Genomic DNA, 27,860 nt, shown 5'->3' with positions numbered 1-27,860 from the left:
TCATCTGGAGAGCTACTAGCTGCACTTACCAAATGGCACCACAAGCAGGGATGACATCATGTCTTCTTTCTAATGTGCAAATATTCTTTTATGCATAAAAGTGAGTAGATTCAAGTTAACCCTGGTGCAGGACAGGTCAAATCTCCCCAGAGTGGGGACTCAAGTCCTACACCGAGAGGGGAGCATCCTAGACTGTGCCCAGGAAAAAATTCAAGCGCTCATTAGACTTAGACACAAAAGGAGGGTTTATTAGAGAAGGAATACACTCCACAGACAGATACGTGGTCTCCTCTCAAAGACAGAGAAAGAGAGAACCCAGAGTATTCGAGGAATTCAGTTTTATATTTGATTTCCTTTCCGGGTGTAGGTATGCAATGTCAAAGGCACAAGGAAGTAGTTGCTAGTATTCTCAGCAGGAATCTTCCTGTAGGTTCCCTATAGTCTGGCTTTATGCTAATTAGCCAGGTTCCCCAAGTCCAGCAGTACATAACAGGCTCTGGCTACAATCTGGTTTAATATTTAGTCAATATGTGTAGTTCTCATGCCTCTTTCCTGTATTAACCTCAAAAGAATGTCACTTTCACGTTCTGACTTGCTTTCTTGAACAGGAAAATAAGAGATATAGATGCAGCTGGCATGTTTGGTTTAACCCTGGAGGTGCCGTGTGAATGTGTCAAGCATGTTGATATCAGTTTATATATCATCATGGGAAAAAAGTCAGAATATTGCCCTCAGAAGCAACAGAGAGTTACTCTGGGGGTGTGCAGGGGTAGGGCAGAGAACAACTGTGTTTTATTGTAAGCCGTTCCGTAATGTTTGAATTTTATTATTTTGTTATATGTGTTTGTGTGTGTACTATCAACTTGAAAAGGAAAAATGTATTAAATTTGGCTATCAGGTCCTCAGTCCCATACTACATTAAAAGGGGTGAGGGAAATATGGGAACAATAGGTTAACATATTATCGCAGGTGGGAAATCAAGGCAATCTAACAGGCAGATACAAGAATTTTAAAAAGAAAAAGAATTGTAGCCACGGATCATTAATGTGGGCATGAAGAGGTTCATATATCTCTCGGAAATCATTATACCACAGCAAGTGTTAGCCTTACGGTACCAGTGGGGATACTGAGACCTCCAGTGAAGTTCTGAGGATCCCCCATCACATCCTCTAAGGAGATAGAGAGCAGGGGTATATATTTTAGCACAGTTTTTATCAAAAGGAGCTGAAATTGCAAGTGAAAGAATGCATTATTATATGCCTTTCCTTTATAGCACTTAAATTACAATAAATTTTTGAAGATTTTCTAATTGAATCTACAAAACTATGTGTCTTAGAAGGGCACAGACCACATTTGTGTCATTCACCCTGCTTCCCCAGGAGGAGAATAACTTTCAGAGTTTCTCTTCCCTCGAGCCACTTGAGATGTTTAGTAGACTCTAGGCCAATAAGGGCTGCGGGCCTGGCCTCAGGAGCAGATCTGACCTTCCACAAAATGAGAGGAGGAGGCGTGTCCTCGCTCCCTGCTCTGTTGCTTAGACCTCTAAGGTGCTTTTTGCCAAGTCCTAAGTAAAACTAAAAAACTTCATATCCTTCCTTCATTCCTCAACTAAATCTGGCTGCCAGAATAATTGAAACTGGAAATGTCTGCTTTGATTGCTGCTGAGAAGGAAAGCATACATTTTGGAGGAAAACCTCAGTGCATACTGCCTCGAACTTTAAACATTGGGTATCTTGTGAAATTTGATTTTTATTCTCTCCAGTTTTCTAGACAGAGAACTAGAAAGAGACCCTAAACAGATGTAGCAGTGGGAACTTCAAGGCCCTTATTAGTTCACAGCCTACATTGATGCCCAGTAGTCCTGGTGGTGGGATTGGGGGTTAGGCTTCCCCTGTAATAAAGGCTTTTAGGGGTCTCCCAGCATCAGCCAGAGAGCTAAGCGCCACCAGAGGTGTGAAGGTGGCCCAGCCCCACGGGAGAAGGGCGGGAGGCCCAGGAGGCCTCCAGCTTTGTTTCCACTGTTCACAGGGGTATGGCTTAGACCACCCGCACCCCAAGATCACTGCTTGTACCCATCTTAGGAGGCTGAACCTTACCACTCCCTTCTCTCTCTCTCTCTCTGTCCTTTACCCCTTCCACTTTTCCACCATCTCTATCTTTCCACCTTCCACCTCCTCCCTTCTCCTTCTATCCTCCGCCCAGTCTTCTCTCTTCACTACTACCCCTCCTATCCCACCCATACCTTGCACGGCTCCTTCTCCTCTTTTTTTCTCTCCCTTCCTTTTTTCTCCTCCCTTACCCCTTTCCCCTTCCTTCTTTCACTCCTGCTTCAATGAAACAGATCAAATAGTTCTGTCTACTCTAAGAGAATTAAAGGTTAGTCCCCTCCAGAGGCCCTGTCCAGTGACCTGAAGACCAAAGTTCAGAATACAATGAAGAGCCACTCATTTTACCTCCTCCCCGCCCCCCACCCCAGGTTAGAGAGAAGGGGCTGTTCATGTCCAGAGCACACTAATTTTTGAAGAATCAGAGGTATTTTGAACAGGCCACCTCTCCGCTGTTGCTGTTTTTCCTTTCACATGTGAACACAGCTGCCTGACTGGCAGCTTCCAAGCCTGTCTTCCCTTCCCCCACCTAGAGAACAGAACTGCAAAGAAGACTAAAGTGTTTACAGAAGCAGGAGTCGAAGGAAAGGCCATAAAGCTCTAGAAATCTTGGCGTTTACAGGAAAGGCTCTGGGGCGGCTTCAGCTGACTTCCGAGGTCCTGAACTGCCCAGCTCTGCAACCCTTCCCACCTGCCCCAAATCTTACCACAGGCAAACCCCACTCTAAAGGAGAGGAAATTTAAGCTTCAGGGCCTTTTTTTTTTTCTTGCTCTGGCCCTTCCAAGACCCTGGGAAGAGTGCTGGCATTGTTCTCATGTTTTTGTAAGACTTGCAAAATATATATATTTTAACCAGAGTTGGGATCAAGCACTGTTTCTATCCGCTACTGCTTCCCTTCCAAGACACTTCTTTCTTCAGATGGCCCTGGAGTGGTTGTAGGCATTTGGGGGAATCCAACTAAGGAGAAACTAAATTGGGAACGCATTTAGTTCAGGGGTCCCCAAACCCAGGGCCACAGACTGGTACTGGTTCATGGCCTGTTAAGAACCAGACTGCACAGCAGGAGGTAAGCGGTGGGCAAGCAAGCCAAGCTTCATCTGTGTTTGCAGCTGCTCCCCAGCGCTGGCATCGCTGCCTCAGCTCCCCCACAGACCAACAGGTGTTAGATTCTCACAGGAGCACTGGTTCCAAAAATATTGGGGACTGCTGATTTAGTTTACCTTTAGTGGAATATAATTGTGTGGCCCACAGTCACTTCTGTGCATTGGCAGGTCACTGCCACCATGCTAGTGCAGGAACAGCTTACAGGAATAGTGTCACAGGCTGAATCAAGATGACCATGTTCCATAGCACCTGGCATCAGAAGTCTAAAGGTAGTAGAGAAAAAATAAGGTTTGGAATGCACTGAACCAGAAGCGAGTCTGTGGAAAATTCTTCCAATCATGGGCTATGTAAAATTCAAAGTGGAGGATTTCGTTCTCATGATTCTTCGACAAAACAGAAATTCAGGAACAATTAATTCAGTGATGCAGCATATACACATATAATTGTTTCTGAGAATTGTGTGAAATAAAATTGACCAGATGTCTTGTGTTTGCAAAGCATTTACGTGTAGCAGGACTGCACACATCATGTCTGTGTATAAGGAGACATGCTTCAGTGCCTCCCAACTATCAATAATTTTGATCAACCTTGTTAGAAGGAAGACTACCTTATCTTCCTTTTCTCTCTAGTACAAAATCAATATCATATAAAGAGAGTATCAAAGTAGGTAGGCAAAACATAAAGATGAAAAAGTTACTTGAGAGGTGTGTGAGGCCGTTAATTAATTAGAATATTATATGCATTTCCTAAGCATTGAGATATCCATTACATGTGCCAGATTTTAAAAGTATGTAATTTTTGGTAATTTATTTTCTAAAGTGACTTTCATACCTGATTTTGTATTTGTATTTTTGTATTAATTTTTCTAAAGAGACTATCCCCCCAAAATTGTGTGAGCCTCAGGCCCCACAAACCTGGATCCTTCCTACTGGCAGCCTCAGTGAGTATCTGGAAAAAGGATCAGTTTTTTCTCTCTTGGGGAACCTGCTTCAGCCTGGAGCCCCACATTCCCAGAACAGTGTGGCCAGTGAGTCCTGCTGGGGTAGAAGGCAGCCTTCCCTCCAGCATCCCGGTTTTCGGGGTTGCAGAGGTCTTTTCCTGAGGGCTCCTATTCTGGTTCTCAGGCTCTGGCTCTTGCTGGGAAAGGCAGCAGCAAACAACACTGTTGGCACTCCATCTCACCAGCTATGTGGAAGCCCATCTTTGTAGTTCTCTTTTGGCCACAAATCTATTTGAAGTTCTTTTGATTTTGAGAAAAGTAAGATGGTTTTCCACCAAATCTTTCCTCTGATTTGCTTCAGGTGACCTGATACACAAGACTCATCTGCAAAAAGGCTGTTACCAATTTTCTGTTTTCTTTAACAGAGTTGGTGTGGACTTGGATGAAGACCTGAAGAAGGAGCCCTCTTCAAACCAGGCAAGTCAAAGAAACCAATGCATAGGACATAGAGATATAAGATGTTCTGTTCCATGGAATGTTCTATGCTTGTCCAACATGTGGCCAAGAGGCTCATTCCAAAGCAGGCTGCCTCTGTAGACAGCCGTAAAATTCACAGGAATTCAGGGTGTCAGTAACGTCTGCATAACCTTTGGAGTGCTTAGAACTAGCACACACTTGTACAGTCTCCGTGGCAGCAGGAAGCCTGGGAACCGCAATGTCGGAGCAAGAACACAGCTTTTGGAATCAGTCAGCAGAATTCAGATCCCTGCCTAGCAACTTGCTAGCTAGGTAATCTCAGTGAGATGTGCTCAATACACATCTGATACATGTTGGGCACCCGATAAATAGACCTGTTTCTCCTGCATGACTTCTCAATTATCAGGTCTAGGTTTACAGAAATATCGAAAATTTATAAAAACAAAACAGAACTCTACATGAGCCATTCTGCATTAGTTGAGCAAATGTTATTTTCAGAGACCTACAAATCCTTAGAGAAAATTGTTCAAAACAATGTGCTGTTCTTTCAAGTAAAAGAAGTATATTCTTTAAAGTCTGGACTTGAACTTAACATCAGAGTAGAATATGTCATTGGCAATTTTGCATTAGTCATTTTTAACTCAGTACTTAAACAATTGCATGGAAATGTTGCACCTTTTGCTGAAATTTTAAGTAGACAGACATGATAGAATAATAGTAAATAAATGATGTTGCTTAAATAATTGTGTTGTGATCATATCTGAATTTGGAGAGGATTCATTGCTCTTTTATTTCATGGTTTTTTCTCTATGATACCATTAATGAGGCACAACTGGTTAGTGCTGCTGCTTTCCAGGTTCACGGGGACATAAAGAAAGAAGGACCCTGTGCTCTACAAAAAGGGCTGGAAAATTAAGTTAGTGATGGTCCTGGCTCACATGTACTTTGAATATTTTTGTCACATGTGTTTCAAAGCCAGACTGGTGCTGTTTTCACAGGTTTCTGTGCCCAGGAAATACATCTAACTGCAGCCACAGCGATTAGGGCAAGCTTGGTGACCTTAGAAAGGAGATCCAAGGCCCATCTTCCTACACCAGTGGGCTGTAATGAGTAGTTAGCTAGTGATAGCTGATTTTTACAAAGCAGCTGGTGGTAGCTGACTTTTACAAAGCATTTTCATTTCATATAGGTTAACTAATTCATTCTTCTACTTTCAAGTAAAACTTTAGTCTAAAATTTACCCTTCTCTTATATCTTTTTCTGTAACAGAAAAAAAAAAATAGATTAAGAAAATTCACAAAAAAATTTCTTTACCTTCCTCTGCCTAATATTTTACAATTCTTTACCTTCCTCTGCCTAATGTTTTACAATCACATATAATTATTGGTAAGCCTATTTACTAGCCTAATTCCCTCTTTTTACAGTTTAAACATATTTTATTTTAGCTCATTCACACCACTGTTAATTCAGTAATAACTCTTACCTAAAGATACTTAAACCAGTAGAAATGTTGTTAATGAAGTGAAATAGTGCAACATAGTACAATGAAAACTTGTGGTATTTGGATCTTAGCCATGTTTTTTACATCTTTGAATCTCAGTTTCCCTCTCTGTAGAATGTGAATGGTAATTTGTATTTTTATAGGTTGTTATGACACTCCAGTAAAACTGTATCTATGAAAACTACCTAACAATTAATTTAGGTAAACCTATCTTCTCTTATGAAGGAGTCAAGGCAGCTTGCACCACCACATATAATAAAATAATGGTAAAATATTTTTAAAGAATTTTATAATTCAGTAAAAAAAAATTAATAAGAGCAGAAAGTCAAAACCAAGGAGAAAAAAAATCATGAATAAGTAGATCATCAGGTTCAATATACTATGCTGTATTTGAATCACAAGTAAGCTTTCTAGTAGCCAAAGTAGGGGGAAAATAATAATAATCAATAATATACTAAATTATTATCATTAGCAGGGAAAATTATACTCTCTCCTCAAATGATACAAAACTTAACAGGCTCAGTATGTTTTAAAGGAAATTCTCATTTGGGACTTGCTATAGAAGACATATAAAGAGCTATCTAAAGGTTAACTACCTACTCTTATAATTTGTATATTTTCTACTGAACCACTGTTGCTTAGAAAAAAAAAGAAATTCATTTTTAAGAAGCATCCTGGAAATGTATTTATTCATGATAATGTGTGACTACCAAGGTAGCTACATTTCAAAAAGAGGTTTTTCCACACCTTGGAGTAATTTTTATCTTCTGTGTAAACAGGAAACTGTGGGCTCAAGCTAGAAGTAACAAACACAATATCCATGCAAATGTCACCCAACCTGGACAGTTTTCTATTTCCTTGTTTGTTTTAGTATTTTCCAAACCATGAACCTCTCTGCCCTCATTTTGTCTGACAGCTCATTGCTTATTATCAGCATCTGTTGCTTTCTCTGACTACAGAGCATAAACCTTAATTCTTAGGAGGATTACGTGCTTCCGCTTGGTTTGCATTTATTAAACTGTTGCATTAACAAATAGAATAATCTTTGCACTGGTCACCTCTTTAAAAAAAGGTCTCTATTTTCACTTATCAAATGCTAAAAATTTCATAGTTGGTATGGCAATTATTGACCATACTTTCTCAAAATCAATAATCAACACATTTTAAAGGAATTTCTTCTTTCTCTGTTTATGGAAAGTAAAATAACCTTTCGGAAATATGAACTCACAGCTGTGACTAACTACCAATGTCACAATTTCCCTTTCTGCCTTGTAACACTTTTAGAATGCGAATAGTATTACATCTCGCTTGTACCAAACCCAGAAGCTTTAGAAAGCGTATTCTACCTGCACCTTTTAAATTTTAAATACATACGCTAGGTAAGCACGCTACTTTGAGAAATGGAAGATATTTCAGTTGTGAATTTTATGTCTCTTAAACACACACACACACACACACACACACACACACACACACACACCCCTCAGACACCCGCCCCCATCTCTCCTGGGAAGTTTTCCTTGTAATTGAGTCTGTGTCCTTGGAAGCACAGCACTGGAGAGATGGTAACTTGCTGGAGCACCACATCTGCCTTTAATATTTCAATAGGAAATTCATTCTACTCAAGAAGGGCTGCCACTATTCTCTTTTTCCTTTTTTGCCATGATCATCCTAATACATGAGTACAAACTACTGTTGTTAACACTGTTCCAAGAACCTTGTCTATGTTAAGTCACTTACTTTCCAAGATAATCCTATGAGTGGGTACTATTATTATCCCCATATTTCAAATGTAACTGTATACAATTACATATTTCCCCCTTAAAAGTATATCAAAAAGTATCCTCGGTCCAGTATACCATAGTACAGATTGGAGACTGCAAACAAAGACATAAAATAATGGACCAATTTATAGGCAGTTAAAATTAGTAGTTAAGTTTTGGAGGAGCCAAAAGTTATATGCAGATTTTCAACTACACAAGGGTTCAGCGCCTCTAACCCCTCCATGTTGTTTGAAGATCAATTATACTAATAGCCTACTATTGATCCGAAACCTTAACCCATAATATGAGTCAATTAACACATATTTTGTGTTATATGTATTATATACTGTATTCTTGCAATAAAGTAAGCTAGAGAAAAGAAAATATCATTTAAAAAATCATAAGGAAGATAAAATAGGTTTGAAGTATTTACTGGGAAAAAAATCTGCATACAAGTGGACCCACCCAGTATACCCACCTACTGTTCAACTGTATATAGTATTATGTATTTGTCTGAAAACTAAACAAAACATTGCTTCCCCCTACAAAACTACTTTTAAAATATGTAATGGTTGTCCATGATAGGAAAATTGGTATCATAAATATATGATGGAATTCAAGTGTTGGATAACAGCAAAGGACTAAGATCCTGGAGAGAAGGAAAAAGAATGAGATGAACCTACATTCTCCTTGATCATCTGCCTGGAGGCCCTTTTCCAACTGCTGTGCAACAGACAGAGTTCAAGCAGAGAACAGTGCCAGCAGGGAATAGGAGTCTCACTGAGTTGAGGAACTAGAGATTGGAGTTTGGGTGTTGCTGAAGTGGCTGGAGTTTTTTATTGTTGTCATCTTGGAAAAGTTGCTTTAATTCTTTAAACTTAAATTTAATCATTTACAAAATAAGGATTATAATAGGTATTTTGATTGTTCAAGGTAAAGATTAAATGCGATTTTATATATTGAACTTAATGTTTAAAAAGTGATCATTAAATTATAGGTGTCATCTTCCTTCACTTCCTCTTTCTCATTATTATTCAATTGTGGAATCTTAGGTAAGGTAAATATATAGAATTTAGTCTTAAGCAATAAAAAGTTATTAGGGCGGAGGAATACTTTTGCATGGATAAATCATAAGTAACTGTAACCTAAATAAATCTGATGTTGGGCAAGGGAAAACTCAAGGTATTTGCTCTGACACATTCATTTTATTTTCCTCAAAATATTATTAGTTTCAATAACAATAACAAAAAAAAATACCTTCATCTGTATGAGACCAGTTTTAGAGCCTAGTATGTATTTGATTTCTGAAATATTTGTGGGAGTATACTGTGGAATTTACATTGTATGAGGTCAACTCCAACAGCACAGAGGCAAGTATGGAAAATGTTGATAATTGTTAAATATGGAGGATGTATCCTAGTGTCTATAAGTTTATTAGAAATACTCAAAAATATTTACAAGGCAAAATGAAATTTTGTTTAATGATTAAAGTGACCTTGCCATTTGCTAATTAATTTCTTCTCCTCCTCCAGCTTTTGCAACTCTAGATGATTATAAGTAATAAGTATCAATTGTACAGAAGAATTGTACCATTTTCTAGTAGTTAGCAAACAAGTCTTTGTTCATCTTGCTCACACCCTTCATATTTTTACTGATATTTCGTCGTGTCCCTTTTTAGTGCTGGTCTTTCGGCTGAAGAAATCCTAGTCCTTTCAATCTCCCTCTGCTCAGTTATTGACGTTGCCCTCCTCTGGACCTTTCTCTACTCTGCTCTGACTTTCTTGAGCTGCAGTGACCAGAACTGATCTACCCAGGATGCACACAAGCACAAATGACAACCAAAAACAGAATTTTAATGAAGGGACTATTGGAAGCAAAAATAAAATTGGAAGTTAGCATTAAGAGAGCACATAGAAAAGCAAGCATAGCATTAAAAAATAAAATTATGTTAGAAAATATGAAAATTAACCTTGTATAATTGGCAGAGTGGAGATGGGAGAAAAATGAGGGTTTTAAATGGTTGTTTTATTACTTCCAAGCTCCAAATCTTCAAGAGTTTTTTACCTTCATCACAAGTAGAATAAAATCAAGTTCACCACAATGACCAATGATCTGGCCTCTCTCTGACTCTCCCACTTCATCTCCATCTGCTCTCACCTTGCTCACTCAGCTCCAATCACATTGGCCTTCCTGCTGCACCTGGGGTGCACATCACACTGTGACTCCAGGGCCTTCATCCTTGTAGTACCCTCTTCCTGGGCCATTTTTCCCTCAGACCCCACATAGTTCACTTCTGCATATTATACAGGCTTCTGATCATGTGCCACTTTTTCAAAGAAGCCTGTCTTGACCAGTCAATAGCCTCCCCTCCACTGTTCTCTCTGCTTTATTGTTATCATTCTCTGAACGTATAGTAGGTAGTTGTTTACCTTGTATTATTAGTTTTCCCCATTAGAGTATAAGCTCTGTGAGGATAAAGACTGAATTGGTAAGTGCTACCTCCTCCTCACACTTTGATTAGTGCTTGACATGGGTAGGTTGTATAAATGACCAAATGAATGCATGTATGCATGTATACTAGGTAAGAGAAAGTTCTGGAGTCAAATCATCTGGGTTTACATTCTATGTCTTTCCACTATGTATCTTTGGGCAAGTTATTTAACTTCTCTGTGTATAATTACACTGTAAATACATGACCTTTGTGAATATACTTTGTAAACTACAAAGAGTTATGCCTCATCATTTCATTATTTCTTCTCAACTCCACTCCAATACTCTTTTACATCTAGAATTTATTATTTCAGTATATTGTTGTATTAGCTCTCTCTTACCATATAACAGATTATCCCAAAACTTACTGGCTTAAAACAACAAATATTGACTATCTCAGTTTCTATGGGTCAGAAATTTGAAAGCAAGTTAACAGAGTGTTTTATTGACTCAAGATTTCTCGTTAGGTTGCAGTCAGGATATCGGCCAGAGGTATAGTTGTCTGAAGGCTTGACCAGGGCAGAAAGGTCGGCTCCATGTTGGCAGGGAAACCACATGGATATGTCCACAGAGCTGCTGGAGTGTCCTTACAATATGGTAGCTGACTTCCCTCAATTTGTCCAAGAGAAACAGTAAGGAGGAAACCACAATGGCTCTGCATGACTGAGTCTTAGATACGACACACCATCTCTTCTGCCACATTCTATTGATTAAAGATGAGTCACTAAGTACAGTCCACACACAATTGGAAGGGAAATTTGTCTCCATCTTTTAAAGGAAAAGTACCAAAGGATGTGTGGATATACATTTTAAAACCATCACATATTGTAATATATATTTATTTCCCTTTGGATCTCCAATACAAAGTTATTTGAACCAGACCCCCACCCCACATACACTTTTTTTCTTTCTTTAGTTAAACTATGAGTTTGTATATCTATGATGTTTACATGTCATCTTGACAGTTTTACCCACCTTTGACTAGTTGTCTTCCTAAGCATGTACTTTCTGACTAAACCTCTTGGGAACATTTACGAATTTATCATGGTGTTAGGAAGGTGAGAATATTTGTGTAAAGTACATTCTATGTGGAGGCTGAGAATTAATGACTTACCTTTTAGAATGTAAATTTGAAAAAATTGCTATTAACCTTAGATTATATTATGCTCCCTCTTCAGAATCCAGAAATATTTCTCTTTAGGAGCACAGAATCTGGTCCTCTCCTTGATAATTAAAAAATCAAGACAGTAAACTTGAAAATATTACATAAATAATTTTAAATTGGGGAAGACAATAGGGCAAAAGTACTGCTATCAAACTCCAGTCACACATACTACTTTAAAAAGTTCTCTGGGGTTCCATAAGGAGCTCGACAGATTTGGTATGAGAATTACTTGTCTTTGTTTATCATTCCATGGAACTTGCATTGACATTAATATTGAATATAAAATCTTGAGAAATAGAAAGAACACTTTTTTTTCTCTCATAATCCCTTGAATCCCCCTGAAATTAGAAGTGATCCCATATGCTTATCCCAGAATAGAGTTCATCCAGTTCACTTAGCAAATTGATAGAGGAATGTATTTACATTTGCTTAGCTGTTTTTCATTAAGGTTAATACAACAAACAATTCCCTCTTGCTTTAGCATCTGGTGTTCACAGATTTTAGGCCAGAGTCTTTTGTTTTCTCTCAGGGGTCCAAATAAACCTAAAACAAAGAGTACAGTCATAACTTTTCCATTGCTCCTTCTCTGGGCTGATGCTAAGGGTGAGGAGGTCACTTAAAAGACAACTACTTACTCCCTAATGTGCTCTGTCACTTTCCAACCTGTAGTCTATTCACTTAAGGAGGCAAAGGAAGCATATTAAATGCCCCAGTCATTTTTAAATTTTCCCAGAAAAAGAAGACAATAAAGGAACTAGAAATTGCACATATATGAAACATGCTGCTTCCTAGAAGTATCAAGGGCAAATTAAAGTTGGGGTTCAATGCTCTTGAGTCTCCAGTCTCCACTTACAGCTGTGAAACAAGAGGCTCAGAGTTCTTAAGCAGTAAATGGTAGAGAGTTGGAACTCAGATCTTGGTCTTCAGCTTCTGGATCCTATGCTTGTTCAACACTTCCCCTCTGGGATAAAGGACCTCAAAAGAGAAGAAACCATTGCTAGTGATAAAGAAAATACCACCAAGTTCCAGATTCTACTTCTGATGACTGCTCTAATTCATTGTCCTTGGAGTGTGAGCTGATCTCTGTTTCAGAATAATCCAAGTAAATTGATGCTACCTACTGTCCTCTGCCCATCTGGGCCTTCCCATGGGCTTGTCCTCTGTGCTGCCTCATCAGATACCTTCTCTGTTTCAGGGTGACTGCAAAAGTTGGCCTTCCCATGGCATATTTATCTTCAACCCCCAGTGCACAAGCAGAACACACAGTAGACTAACTCATTTATTTCTACTCATTTATTGATGTCCTTTCATAACCAAGTTATTAAGTCATCAATAACTTCAGAAAAATAAATGAATGGATCCAGACCTGGGCCAATAGCTATTTAAGACATAAACTCAAAATTTTATCTAGGATCAGCAGGAAAGTCAATGCTGGGGAATCAGTGGTATTTCCCTCACCTGGGGAAACGTGTCTCATGTTTGATTCTAAATGGAACCTAGTTTATTTCTCTACAAACCAGTAAAATGAATAGCACCTCCAGTCTCCCAAGTAAAATAAAGTTTGGGAAAAAAAGATTGTATTTGTTAACATTTTTCCAAAAATTCTGCCTGATATATATTACTCACATCAGGTAACAAAAAACTACCCCAGAAGTTTTGCCGCTATAGAGTATAAGCTCTCTTGTGAGTGCTCATAAGTTCTGATATATTCCACTCAGGAAAATAAAATAAAATAGTAAAGTAAAATAAAATAAATAAATAAAATAACAAAGAAAGGAAAAAGGGAAAGAAAGGCAGGGAGAGTTTCTAAGACCTTGGGAACTTACTAAAGCCAGTATCTAGAAATTAAGAGAAATTCCTGACACTGAAGTTAAATTGCTATAGGGACACTTTAAAAGCTCTCAGCAGTTCACCCAGCTGAGGGGAGCCATGCATTTTCACTATGTTTTGGGGTATATGAAGCTGCTCTATCTCAGCCTCCATGAGCAATCTAATATCCTGAATTCAGATCCTTGTTCAGACACCTCTTTGCCCTAGTTTGCTCCCCACCTACACGCTAGATGAGAGGAATCTTGGCCACAGATGTGCTTGGAAACCTCTCTATGCCTAAGTTTGCTATTTCCTCATCTTTAAAATGAGAATAATAATAAAATATACTTTATCAAATTGTTATAAAAATTAAAAGAGTTAATATATGCCAAGTACTTAAAGCAGGTTCTGACACATGGTATGTGTTCAAGAAGTATTAGCTGTTACTGTTACTGTTTTCATTAATAAAAATATAGTATCTCTATATGATTAGGACCTCAAATACCAGCAACTCCAATTTCTTCAGTTCATTTTCCGCTCAAGAAAACTGCCACCCAAGTAAGCTACTATACAATGTATATCCTCTCAAAGTTCAAAGACTGAATGAAATGCTAGCAGATAGAACATCATCTTTATAGTCAGGCAGTCCTACATTTAAATTTTAGCTCTTTCACTTGCTAGCTCTGTGACTTTGGGCTCATCTCTTCCCTTCCCTGGGCTTTTCTAGGTTCTCACCTATAAAATAGGTATAACACAACCTACCTTAATAGATTGTTGTGAAACCTGAAAAATAATGACTGGAAAAGTTAATGGCTAGATAATGTGATTAGCATGCTGCCTAGGAATTAATGAGCATTCAAAAGCTCAGAACTGTAACAGCTGCAAGCATCATTCATCTGAGCTGCTGCAGAGTGGGTACTAGAATCCTGGCCCCTTGATTACCAGATGTGCTCGTCACTACACAGACCCTCTTTACTTAAAAATCGATAAGCAACTATAAAACAGGATTTGTTTATACTCTTTTCTATCCATTTTCTTCAATGACTATAATGTCATCAGTAGATATTATCAGCTATTAAAAATTGCCTGTGCCTGTTAATGGATAAAATTCTGTCTTTATGATTCTTTTAAAAAAGGAAGGTGGAAAGAGACAGACAGAGAGAGAGAGAGAGAGAGAGAGAGAGAGAGAGAGAGAGAGAGAGAGAGAGAGAGAGAGAGAGAGAGAGAGAGAGAGAGAGAGAGAAAATATCCTACAGTTAGAACTAGTTGAGGTTAGGGTGACCAGTTTTATTCTGCCAGCTGAGTCCCAGCATGCTGTGTCTGTTGGGGGAGATGGTGACTCAGAAACAATTTGTAGTTGTTGCAAGATGATGAGAACAATATGTGCAGCAGTAATTTTGTAAATCTGACACTTCTGTTGAGGTAGAAATAGCTAGAGGTAAGGATGGAAATTATACTGGGCATCTGGTTTCTTCTTTGAGGGAGTATGATGAATAAATTTTAACTCTTGATAACAAGGCATAGCACTTCAGGTCTACCAGAAAACAGATCTGTGGGATTCTAGTGTTCATGAAAAGATTTTTAGTTGTTACACAGTGGGGTTTAGAAATGGGTAATGGGTTCCACAGCTAGCCAAGTTTGAGAAACACTTCCCTCCTGAAGACTTAAAATGCTCATTTATAAATGAAAGACCCTGAGAAGTCCTGTATATAAGAAACCTGCTTAACATGGTCTAACCCATCCTTTTCTGAATGATTGGCAAAGAATTTCCATCAATATCATATAGAACAGCGGCTACTAGGGAACACCATTTAGAAATTAGATTTCAAATTTTATTGCGAGTCTCTTCTTCGACCATTTTAGACAAAGGATAAATGAACGACTAAAAATGGACCACGTTTTGCTTTCTTGTATTCCCATTTTATTTGTTGGGGATGGAACTGCAGCACTGGTTGGTACACATTTCAGAGAGCAGAATATGGCCCTTTGTGTTCAGCTATTTATCATTAACCATCAATGGAACTATCTGACGATGGAAAAAAAATAAAAATTAAAACTTAAAATAAATAAAATAAAAGCAAACCAAGTTGGGTTCACCTAAGGGCCGGCTTTGGAGCAGCCAGTGAATTACCATTCCATGGGTCATAATTTCTTGAAGACATTCACATTGTTATTGGACTGTGAACTCATGACACAATTTGGGGTTGGAAACTGTGGGCCCAAATAAGGCAATGATGTTCATGTTAAGATATAAATACTTTTAATGATGGAGATAATTACAACTGATTTAAGCCTGGAATTCTCTTAATATGTACACAAAAGAAAATGCCACTGCATCTCCTTCTTACCACACTGCAATGTTTATTGCAATGTTCATTATCATCTTTCTTTAAAGTTCACAAAAATTTTTCACCTTTTTTCCTTTTTCTCACAATTTCATCCTCTACTCTAACATAAACACCCATCAGATACTTTTTCTTTTGTCCTTTTTTAATTTCTTTTCTTTCCCTCTCCCACTGTGGCTCTTTAGGAAAAAAGAAAAGTATGAGACAAGCATATTCAATCATTACAGGCTTCCTATCAAGACTATCTTATTTCAAAACCCGTAAGAATCAAAGCAGAGTGATATCAAAAATTAACCATAGCATTTGATAGTGATATATCAAAAATAAAATGAATAAAAACTAGTTTTAAAATTATTAGACTGTTATCATCCCTTTAGTCTTGACCTTTTGGTAAGTCATAAATAATTACCATCCAAATTTGACAGAAGTAAACTGCAAAATTCCCACAACAGCAATCTGACAGAAATATCATTTTTATTGATGTCGAAAAAGTGGCGTTCCTTAGCCATTTAACAAAATAAGAATTATTAAGGAAAGTAAATGTCGACATGCCACAAGAGTCTCATCCACATGGCGAGATCTGTGAGCTAATTTGCATGGCAGCTGCTTCATTTAGATGGAAATACCTATACTGAAAAAGTTTTTTAATGTAGTTAAATTTAATTTGTTTTGACATGTATTTTTATAGAGAAAATATTTTATATATTACATTATATTATATCAATATTTTACATTGATTATTTATCCAATGCCTTTTTCTACTATCTCCCTAGGAAGCAAATAACTTGGATAAAAGCACAACAAAAACGGAGAGTGCTTGGCTCTTCAGAATGTGGTATGGCTTTGACCATAAGTATCCTTTGGTAATGATAATCTCCCAGGTCCTGCTGTGTGGCAGATTAACTTTGACAACTTAATTACTGAGACGTGCACTCCTGCTCTTCAAGAAACACAGAAAGGTAAAGCAAATTCATGACCAAACTTATCTAACGAATGATTTCAAAAAATAAGAAGTCCATAATTAAAAAGGCTAAGGTGAAATCTCTCAGAATCAAATGAATCTGGTGCTTTCATGGCAACCTAGTATTTCCTAATGCCAGATGATAAAATCATAAGAGTCCTTAAAAACCAATCTATTTTATTTATTTTACTGTTCTATCCTTTGTAGAAGTCCTACTTTTGGTCCAGCTGACCAGAGTGCCGAACGAAGCTACTTTACCCTTCTCCTAGGAACCCATTTGTGTTTTCTTTGTCCCATGCAGCAAAAAATTAAGGAGAGGGCAGGGTGAATAAGTGGGCCAAGGAGAAGAATGTTTCTGGTCATCACATTACAAAATAGCACTACTTGGTTTTCCAGGCAGACCTGAGTAAGTTTTTCCCAGTAAAGCACAATTTTAAAATTCTGTCAATCAGTGTAAACATAGTGGCTCAGGTACACCTTGCCATGTGACTCATAGGGCTAAGAAGCAGGCCTGAAAGGGCTTGGCCATTGTGAGTCAGTGTAAGTCGTCATCTTTGATCCCAAGCAAAAGCGCTGTGGAAGAAAAGAAAGGACTGAGCTGAAAATTGAATGTGTTGGGTCTTTGTAGTTACTTTTCCACAGTTCCAAATCCCTCTCCTTTCAGAGAGAAAATGTCAGCCACCGGGTGATTTTAAAGCATCTCAGCAATGATTAAAGGCCACTATAGATCAGTGGGAGAAGAAGAAGAATTAAAAACAGAGAAAAGAAATTCAAAGAATAAGATGAAAAAGAGGTAAAAATAGAAAGGGGAGAGGAGGCAAGAGAAATGCATGAAATTTACAGTAGGAAGGAAAGAAAAGCAAATTAGAGGAATGACTGTGTAGAAAAAAAGTAAGAATGAAGAGTAGCCAATTGAAGATTGCATAGATAAGCAAAAGTCAAACAAGGTAAGAATTAGAAAGCAATTTCACAAAAGTAGGGCATTCTAAGAATTACAAAATAGAGATGTGGAAAGTAGAGATTTTTTGAGGCTAGAGTTTTGTTTTTTCATAGCTCTGTTATTTATGGTCAGATACCTTGCCTTGTTCAATTTTGAGCTTTTATGGACAATGTATGTTGCTACCACTTTAAAAAGCAGTCCCTCTTGGTCATTAACTATTTGTTGGAGACTCTGGTATCTACATAAAGCCTTCCTGATCTCTCTAGGGGAAAAGGATTGTTAGAAAGTTATGCTGGTTTATGTATCTGGTAGATTCCTCTTCTGAAAACACAGTTTCCCCTGTCATCGCTTAAAGTATCTGCTAACCAAAGTTTTACAAAGTTTAAAAGAATTGACTACAGAGTACACATAAAGGTTATGACAAGATGTATGGTAAGAAAATGGTGAATCGAAAATGAGATAAAAGATGTTTGTTCAAATTCTGACAGTGTTGTGAGGAAGGTTTTACAATGAAGAAAAGGAAAAAAGTAACATGAAGACAAGAAAATGAAAGTGGGAATCCACCCAAATTTTAAGCTTAGAGCAGTAGCACTAAATTCATATGATGTCATAGTTTTTATCTTAGTTTTCAGCAGAGGTTTGTTTCCATATGATTATGAACAGACTAGTAACAAATGAAAGCAGATATACACCCTCAGTGATATCTCTTCTAATGGTAATTTGTCCTCCTGTGCGTTCATTCTAGAAATTGCAATGCTACCATCACTGCACAAATATATTTTCACATAGACGACAAAGTTTGTATATATTAATTATGCTCCAAATTCACACCTACAGAGTAGCACACTAACCAGTTACTGCTCTGTGACTCCTTGATATATCTGTATTTTTAGAGACAAATTATCCATGTGGCATTTATGTTCATACCATTATCCACCTAGAACCCAGGTGATGTGCCCCATGAACCTTGTAAGTAAGCTATGCTGGCCCCTGCCAGTGAAGGGATGATCCCCCGACCCCGGGGCCAAGTTGCCAAAAAGGAATTGTTGTGAGGCTGAAAGAAATTGATTATGCAGGTTGGGGCTGCTCAACATTCATTTCAGTAAAATTTCATCATGCAAATGAGGCACCATAAAAAATTACTGACAAAAAAATAGATGAATTAATAAGCCTTCATATGGACCTATATCAGTAAGGGTTCTCCAGAGAGACAGAAACAGAGTGAGTAGAAGCTATACATACATACATACATACATACATACATACATACATACATACGCATACATTTATACATACAAACATATACATATGTACACATAAACACACATGGACATACAAATATAAAAAGATTTATGTATTGGCTTATGTGATTGTGGAGGCAGGACACACTAAAATTTGCAGGGCAGGTCAGCAGGCTGGAATCCATCAGTCAGGAGCTGAGCTTCGGCCTTGAAGCAGAACTCCTCTCCCTCAGGGAAACTTCAGTTTTCCTCTTAAGGCCTTCCAATGGATGGATGAGGCTCACCCACATTATGGAACATCATCTACTTTACTTAAAGTCAATTGATAGTAAATATTAACCACATCTACAAAATACCTTCACAGAAGCACCTAGATTGGACTTTAATTGAATAATTGGGTAGTCTAGCAAAATTGACACATAAAACTAACTGTCACAGTATTCAATTCACATTCAATTTATGCCCAATATTTAGATCCAAGAATAGAAAACAACTGTCATAACTCACCATTGTTATCAACAAAATAAGCCACTGTTGTTCACTCACATAGTTTTGTAAGGGTTTTTTTTAACTTTTTTGTAGTATAATTAATACATATATACACTCCCCTAAAAAATTTTCCAAAGAGATATCATGGAAAATATCTCTACAGGAGAATAAAAGTAATAAAAATTAACATCTGATGAGGGCAAACATCTAATGATTCAATGTGAACAGCAATTCTGAGTTATGCAATGCAAAGAAGAAATTGAGAAGAAAGAAATGAGAAAAGAAACTATGTTTTGCCATCAAGTACATTATTTCACTTAATTCTCATAACCAAACCTTTTGTTTTATTTAATTCTTACAAGTACCCTTATTGAGGTAGAAGAAACAAAGTTTCCGAGAACTTAAGTTTCTTAAGGTTCTATAGCTAGCGTCAGTTCTATGATTTAAGCTCAGGTCCATCTCACTCTAAAGTTCATTAATATACTTAAATGAACTTTATCATTGACAACTCTATGTCCATGATATCTCTTACTCTGCTGGTAAACACCATCTCAATGTGTTCATAAAATCACCATTAAATCAATGAATAGTTATAATTGCTTACATTGTGTAGTGCAGAGTTCATATCTCAACCATTTATTGAAGATATATGGGGCAATGAGTTCGGGGTCCTTGTTGGTCACTCTAAGAACACTGCTACAAAAGGAGCCTTCAAGTTTCTGAGCCAGGCCCTTGACTTTTCAAGAGCAAAGAGTTAAATATGCTGGACTCCAAGAATGGCTTAGTTTCATAGAGGTGGATGCACTCTAGCCAAGCTCAAAGGAGGCACAAGTATAACCCAAACACAAATTCCTAAATCATCATACACATCCCCACGGGAGGAATATTCTTCCCTAGCCATGAAAAAGCTCAAGTAACAATCTGGTCTCTAGTGTCCCTCTGCCCCTACCCCTTGCTCTCACTCCCTAACTCACTCTGCTCTAAGCATCCTGGCCTGCCTGAGACATACCAAGCACATTCCTGCTTCTGTGCCTTTGTGCTGGCACTTCTCTGCTTGGGATGCTCTTTCCTCAAACATTTGCATGCCTCCTCCCTCACCTCTGAAAGCAAGCAAGCAATATTTTTTATCCAGGGAATCTTTATTCTAGACATTAATGAAGCCAGAAAATTAGATTATCTGAAGGTCGCTAAATAAACCTGAAAGCAGAGCCAGGCAGACTAGGTAATCTTAGTGTTTTCATCAGGCTGCCTTTTGGCATCCGAAGGGCAAACCCCATGTAGACAGCTACTCCCCAGCCTCAGTGTCCCTCTCCCTAGACAGGGAAAGCCATATCACTGACCTTAGGTTTACCTGATTACATACTTTTAAGCTTGGCTTTGGCTTAGAAACCACTCTCTCTCTGGGTGATTTCGAATACATCTTCTCTTGCCAATCATGTGTTGATTTTATTAATTGATGGCCCCTTATTGAGAGCCTAAGACATCAGATAAAATGATTTGCTTAGATTCACAGTGTTACAGCTGGTGCGGGAATCTTATGTTCTGTTATTCATAGGTAACTAATGATCCTGCCGGACTGTCTGTATCTTACAGTCTCTTTCCTTTCTATTATTTATCATCTCTCTCTTTAAACATGTGTATATATTAGTCTTACAAATGTGGATGACACAGGATAAGAATGACCTTTTCCAAAATAAAAATGGCAGACTAAAAATCATTTTTAGCCCTTCCTGTCTGCCGATATCAACTGAAAATAAGGAATTATCATGTGGTTGCCAACATTTTACATAAGTGTAAATAAAGTGCACAGATAACAATGGATTGGCAAGTTGACACAGTAACAGAATTACATAAGTCATGTGGATGGAGACTTCCTTCCCATCTCTGGTTTGGAATGAAGAGCGCACGGAGGTTATTACCAACAAAATGAAAGACCCGTGGCAGTATGTGTGGATGCTGCAGCTCTCAAGTTTTCCATTAAAGAGTCTGGAAAGGAAAGTGGCAGATACCAGACCCCTTCCTGTACCAAAGGCTGGAGCTGCATTCCAGGAAAAATAAACGTGAACATCAGGATCATTAAAAATAATACTTGGAACTAAGTATTTAATGGGTTTAAATGTAATGCCATTGTACTCTTAAAATAAAGGAGAGGATCCTTCTCCTCCTAAAACTTGAAAGAATTCATTATATCCCACACATTCATGCTTATTTTAAATCACAGGTATGAATATTTTGAACAGTAATTTCCATTTTAAATGATGATAACTGCATTGCGGTTGTTTCTTATTCTGACTAGCTGAAAAATCCATGAATTATTTATTGGGGTAGTACTGTGGCCTTGTGAATGACTTGAGTTTACTTCATAAAAAACTCTCAGGGGAACAAGAAATGTTAGCTCCGTGATCCCCGTTTTATAAATGAGGCAACTGAGCCCACAGGAGGGAAAAAGTGCATCCAAGGTCACTAATGGACTCGGAGCCAGCATTCATAATCAACAAAATGTAAACTGTGTCCATCCAGTAATTTCTGGTCGCATTAATATGTGTGATGCTATTATTATAAGTATGCCTGGCGTACAATTGTTAACTTTATGGATAGCTTCTTTGTACTAACTTCACCATCAGAAGCTTCACCAGTCATGGATAGGGTGTATTTTTCTTTTAGTAACAGCAGAAGGGATAGCAGAGAATGTAAGATATCCTTTGTTCAATAGATGCTTTATTGAGTGCCTACTATGTTCTAGGCAATATAATATGTACCGATGGCCCAGAAGCAAACAGGGTAGGCATGGTTGACCCTCCTGAAGTCTTGCTATTTGCTTTATTGAAATGAGTCATGGCCCAAAAGCCCTTGAAAATGACAGGTGGCCCATAAGATAGGAGAGAGAGACTCTAGCATCACCTGAATTTAATGGGGGGACTCTTTAGGGCACCCATAAATTAAAGTCATTTGTCCTCCTCACTTGCAAAATATAACCAGATAACTCCACAGTGGTTTCAGAAAGCACCAAAATTTCAAAACATTTGAAGCAAACATAAGCAATCAGGTTTCTAAAGAATCTTTAATGGTATCCCCTGTGAGGGTGCGCATAGCATTAACTGCTTTCCCCCAGAGGCAGCTGGCTGTAGAGGGGAGATAAGCTTGCATTGGGCAGCACTACAGCCACTACTTCCACATAAGTGGTTAATCCATTAGGTAGTCAGCTTGACTTTGGTCATCTTTGTTCTCACAGGCACTGGTGTAAAGATAAGTTGTAGATAGACCTTAATTAAAATGTATTAAAACAAACAAACAAATTAACAAACAAAAATGCTAGCTTCCCAGATCTTTGTATTCCTGTGACTTTTTGGTGAGAATCAATGTAGAGAAATGTTCACAGTACCTGAAAATATGAGCTATTTCTGTTCAGGTCATAACTTGGGTCTTCCATGATGTCTTCTTCCATATCATGGAAATAATAAATGCTATCCTTTGTTTTGGCTAAATCCATTGGAAAAGTTGGCTAGTCATTAAAATAGCTTCATTAAAATAGCTAATAATAACTGGTTCACTTGCCTCTCAGAGCCCAAACATATTAAAACAGTTAAGCAGTGTAGTTTTCTCAAGACCCTGTGGCCTAAATACATAGCAGAATTCCGTAATTGGACAACTCTTCTGGAGCTCTGACAGGTGACTGCAAGCACGACATTTGTGACTTATTGCCTGAACACTATGGACACCCCCACCACCACCACCACCACCACCACCACCACTGTGAATGTAAGAAGAAGTTGTGGTTTCCCATTTGATAACTGAGTTTTCTGCAATAATCCTATAAGCTTTCATATTCCTGATTTGTTTTGCCTTTTTCTCTGTAAAAATTTTAATTCTCTCTCATGCCATCTGCATTGTAAGTAAACAACATAAAAATCTAAATTTATGAAAATAAAAAATCAGGTTACTCCTCTTATAGAATAAATTCACAAAATAAATTTCTTTCAATCCAATTTTAAAGAGTCTATTGAGTACTTTCCCATTGCAAAGTACTGTATTAGACTCTCCTCATTTGTTCATTTATTCATTTATTTATCACATGTTTATCAAGAACTACCACATGCCAGGTACTGTGCTGGGCATTAGGGACATGGCCATTGACAAATTCTCACAGATCTTACATTTCAATCTGGTTCTGTCTTTAAATTTCTGATTTACAGATGTGTTTTCAGGAACATGACTGTGTATAAACAAAGATACACTTAGAAATTCCATTTTTGGTTTTTATCAAATAAAAAAGTCTGGTTCAGTAGTTAGGATTTATTGATTTGCTATTGTAGCCTATCCACTTATTAGCTATATAATTTTAAGAAAGTTGTTTACCTTCTCTATGCCTCAGACTCTCAGATGCAAAGTGGAGATAATAGAAGTCCCCACTTCACAGGTTTGTTTTGAAGATTAGAGTTAACACGTAGAACAGTGCTCAATAATGTTAGCTTTATTATTGACATTACTACCTGTTGACATCTCTTTAAAGGAAGTATCATGTAATGCGTTTAGTTTTAATTGTCATTTATTATCCTGAGTGACCAAAATATTCATTATTTGTATGCTTAGAATAATATTTAATTGCAATAGCCATACTTTAGTACTGTAAGAAAGTCTTCAGTCTCTATTTTTAAAAAAAAGGGGGGGGGTTCTACTTAGGCTATAACTCAGACGTAATTTCTTCTTATTTGATCTTGAGTAAATGGATGTTAGGTAGCTGGGTGTTAGGTAGTTCCTTTGTGTTCCTTATTCTGTAATTATTTCATTTATGATTTTTCTAAGTTACATTCTGTAGTCCCATTGTTATTTTTCTGAAAATTACACCACAGATAGCAATTCTGGCTTTATAGAGAAATACAGCAGTTTTTCTGTTCCACAATGGAAGCAATACTAGCTTTTGATGATAATTATTCCTCTCGTGATAAAGGAAATCTTTCAATTGTACTTTTCAGGTGAAGTTGTGTGTTTTGTCATTAACAGTGTAATGTTATATTTGAAGATTTCTAGGTCAGCATTAAATCATTTTATTAAAAAGAGAGGAGAAGGAAAAAAATGCTAAGACTAATAAAAACATGTGTTACTTCAACATTGCCAATTTTAAATTTAATTTTTAATATTTCTTCCCCAAAGAAAAGATAGGGTTTTAAATGTTTTTTCCTTTAGTTGCTACTTGGTCACTCCTTCTCAACTGAAGTAGCTAAGTCATTTATAGGTTGCCAAAAAATCCACAAGCTGCCAGAGATACATTATCGGCCTGAGTCATGACTGCTGCCTTCACATATCATTTGATAAGGACACAGAAGTGTGGCCTTTCTCATGGACTGAAATATTCAGCCCTTGTGCACATGTGAGGCTATGATAGACACAACACAAAACATGTGAGCAGACATGGCCCTGCCTTAATTAAGTTCACTTCACAAGGTAAATGGTGATGATGCATTCTCAGTGTATGTCAAACAGCTCATAAATGAGTGAGCAAAGAGGAGGTTAATAGAAGAGGAAATTGAGGGAGAAACAAGTCCTATTCCTCTAGTCTTGTGGGAAAGAGTCTATGGAGGAATTGGGATTTCCTAACATGAAATTAAACAATAGAAAGGGAGGAAGAGCTTTCGGAGCAGAGGTAGTAATGTGGAGGAAGGTCTCATGATAAGTGTGGCATGAGTAGCTGAAAGGAGCTTGAATAAATCTGCCTACAAAGCACAGAATTGGAAGGACAAAGAGAAGGAGGTAGTCTCCAGAGGACAGTAGGACCTTTGAAGCAAGGACCAAACTCTTATTCTCTACACCTAGTATAGTCAGAATCCTTTCTTATTAGTATTAGTTTATATTTTTGTTTGGTGACTCCTTGGCTAAAGGTAGAGCAATATGTCAGAAGCTAAAGAGCTTTTAAAGTTCCTTTTCTGTCACAAACCTGATTCATCTGTTCAATAGTCATTTATCAAGTTATCACATTTATTGTTTCCATAATTGGATTTCATTTTATTATCCCCCCCCAAAATAAGTATTTTGTTTAAATTTTCTTCAATTATTTTAACTGCATTGAGTTTTAATACCCCTCCCCCAAAAAGTATCTTCTAACATCTTCTGAAGCCAAAGAAATAAATAAGAAATGGTGGTTGCCCTCAAGATGCCAGCACCCTAATGAAGTAGAAATAGCAGCCACCAATGCACTGAGAACTATGTTAAACTTATGAGCAAAAATTACTGTGGAAGCCAGAGGGGGTTATAGCAAACTAACCAGTTTTGAAGAATCAGGGAAGCCACACAGAAGTAACTTTGAAAACAGGGGTAAAAATAAAAAGTAAGGATTGTAAGAAGTTGGGCTGAAGATGCGAAGTGCTTTCTGACAATGGAAAAAGTGCAGGCAAAGGCACAAACAGTATATGAGGTGTCTGAAAATTAGTGAGAGTTTCCGTGAGAATAGAAAGGTAAAAACTGGAAAGTTCGCACATGGACAGATTGGGTCATGGTCAAGAAAATGGATTTTCTCTTATTGACAGCAGGAGACCAACACAGCACTTTAAGCATAGGGTCCAGTTTATAATGAATTAAACTCATGGCCATGTGGAAGGTGGTGTGACAGAGAAAACAGTGAACCTAAAATGATTCTGAACAGTAGCTCCTGAAAACACCCACCAGTTTTCTAAGTGGATAAAAATGAGGAAAGGAGTGTTCTCATTCTTCTTTAAAAGATATTTTGAACTTCTCTATATGTGTTTCAAATATAAGTGTATTAAAATATAAAGGTATCAGTTCATTAAGACATTGCTTCTTAAATCACCACTAAAGAAAATGATCCAGTGGTGTTATTGTTGGGGTCTACCAGAATGTTTTCTAGTTAAAACATTGATCTTTTCAGTTCTGGTATTTCAGTTACCTATTCATGGTCAGAAATGAGAAATTTCTGACAGAGGTTTAATTAATCTAAAAGAAAATGTTGAATTAAAATTTGCTTTCAAAGAAAAGGCTATTCTTTGTTCCTGAACTGATAAACTAAATGCCACCAGCCCTCAGGCCATGTTCAGCCTTCTGGGACAGCCACTTGACAGTGGTAGCTGATGCTGTGGGCTTCTAAATGTAGGGGAAGAAGCACAGGAAAGCTAATATTTTTCCAAAAGAAACAGGCACATCTTCTAACCATTGCCTTTGACATCCCTTGAAGCCATTTCCTTGCAATTCCTTGAAATTCACCAGTGTGTTGGATTTCACTGACCTGTTGCCTGTAAAGATGGCTAGAGTTGATTTCTGGCTTATATATACAGGCTTCTAAACAAGTCTATTCCTAATTCTTTATCATGTCTTTAATAGCTGAAACAGGAAAGATAGTAACTGCTTGTTCAATTCCTCACTACCCTTCCCAACAATCTCAAACTTCTCTTCCCATATCCCTCACTACCACCTAGTACTCGGGCTGTAGGAGCCAAAACCTTTTACTTTTCCCTCCTTTGCTTCATGTTGACACAGATCATACTTGGAGCAACCAAGAGCAGCATGCCAGTTTCTATCAGGATAGGTGGCTGCCCAAAGCTAGCTGTACGCACTGCAGACAGGGTGTTGAAGGAAGAGGGAACCACTCAAAAGCAGGTACCTCATAATTTATACAGTTCCAGCAGCACTACCTCAGAAGCCTGGTCTTTACCTTGACCAATTCTTTTTTCATTTTCCTTTTATTTTACTCTTAGTCTGAATCCTTCAAGTCTTCCCTGAACTAAAATGTTCAGAAGATGAACAATATGGTAATTGGTAATTGGACAAACACTTTTTAAGCTTCATAAAGTTGAAGTGATACTAAAATCAGTGACAGGTTTATAGATTCACTATGCAAATATATACAAAGAATTTTATTACATTTTTATTATTTCAAAATTCTAGCTGATTTCATGCTATATTCAAGATTACGATGAGCACATAAATCTCCTCTCAATCCACAGATGTGCCTTACTGAGTAATCTTCCCCAGATCTCTGGCACGCACAAATTCCATTCTTTTGAAGATGGCCCACTGGGAAATGGATATACTCCGCTCCTCTATCAATTAGCCCATTAAGAATCCCTACCTTTGCATGATCTCACCTAGGTGTGGTATCAAGAAAAGTCATAAAAGCAAAGAGTACAATGGTGTTTATAAAGGGTTGGAGTTGGGAGAAATGGTGAGATGTTAGTGAAAGGGTGCAAAGTTTCAGTTGTGTAAGATGAGCGAGTTCTGGAGATCTAATGAACAGCATGATGACTATAGTTAGTAATGTTGTATTGTATACTTGAAATGTGTTAAGAAAGTATATATTGTGTTCTTATCACAGAAAAATATGTTTTAACTATGTGAAATAATAGCTTTGTTAATCGTCTTGATTGTGGTCATCATTTTGCAACGTATACATGCTTCAAAACATCACACTGTACACTTTAGAAACACAATTTTTATTTATCAATTATTCTTCAATAAAGCTGGAAAAAACTAATTTCTATCCTTGAATTTCCAGCAAGTAGAAGCTTGTGCTGTCCTGCTGAG

At 37.6% G+C, this 27,860-nt stretch overlaps 1 protein-coding gene across 1 annotated transcript in view; it reads left to right on the top strand.

Moving 5' to 3' along the window:
• The window catches only part of SLC9A9 (solute carrier family 9 member A9), a 507,404-nt gene that overhangs the window by 401,811 nt on the left and 77,733 nt on the right, over positions 1-27,860 (top strand). The window contains exons 13-14 of the mRNA XM_016165975.2: positions 4,576-4,627; positions 16,474-16,553. Coding sequence (XP_016021461.2) covers positions 4,576-4,627; positions 16,474-16,553 — 132 coding nt within the window. The remainder of the gene's footprint in view (positions 1-4,575; positions 4,628-16,473; positions 16,554-27,860) is intronic.

The sequence above is a fragment of the Rousettus aegyptiacus genome, unplaced genomic scaffold (assembly GCF_014176215.1).
Source record: "Rousettus aegyptiacus isolate mRouAeg1 unplaced genomic scaffold, mRouAeg1.p scaffold_m13_p_4, whole genome shotgun sequence".
Lineage (NCBI taxonomy): Eukaryota > Metazoa > Chordata > Mammalia > Chiroptera > Pteropodidae > Rousettus > Rousettus aegyptiacus.
Note: the sequence above shows the minus strand (reverse complement) of the source record. Positions and strands in the feature narration are given on the sequence as shown.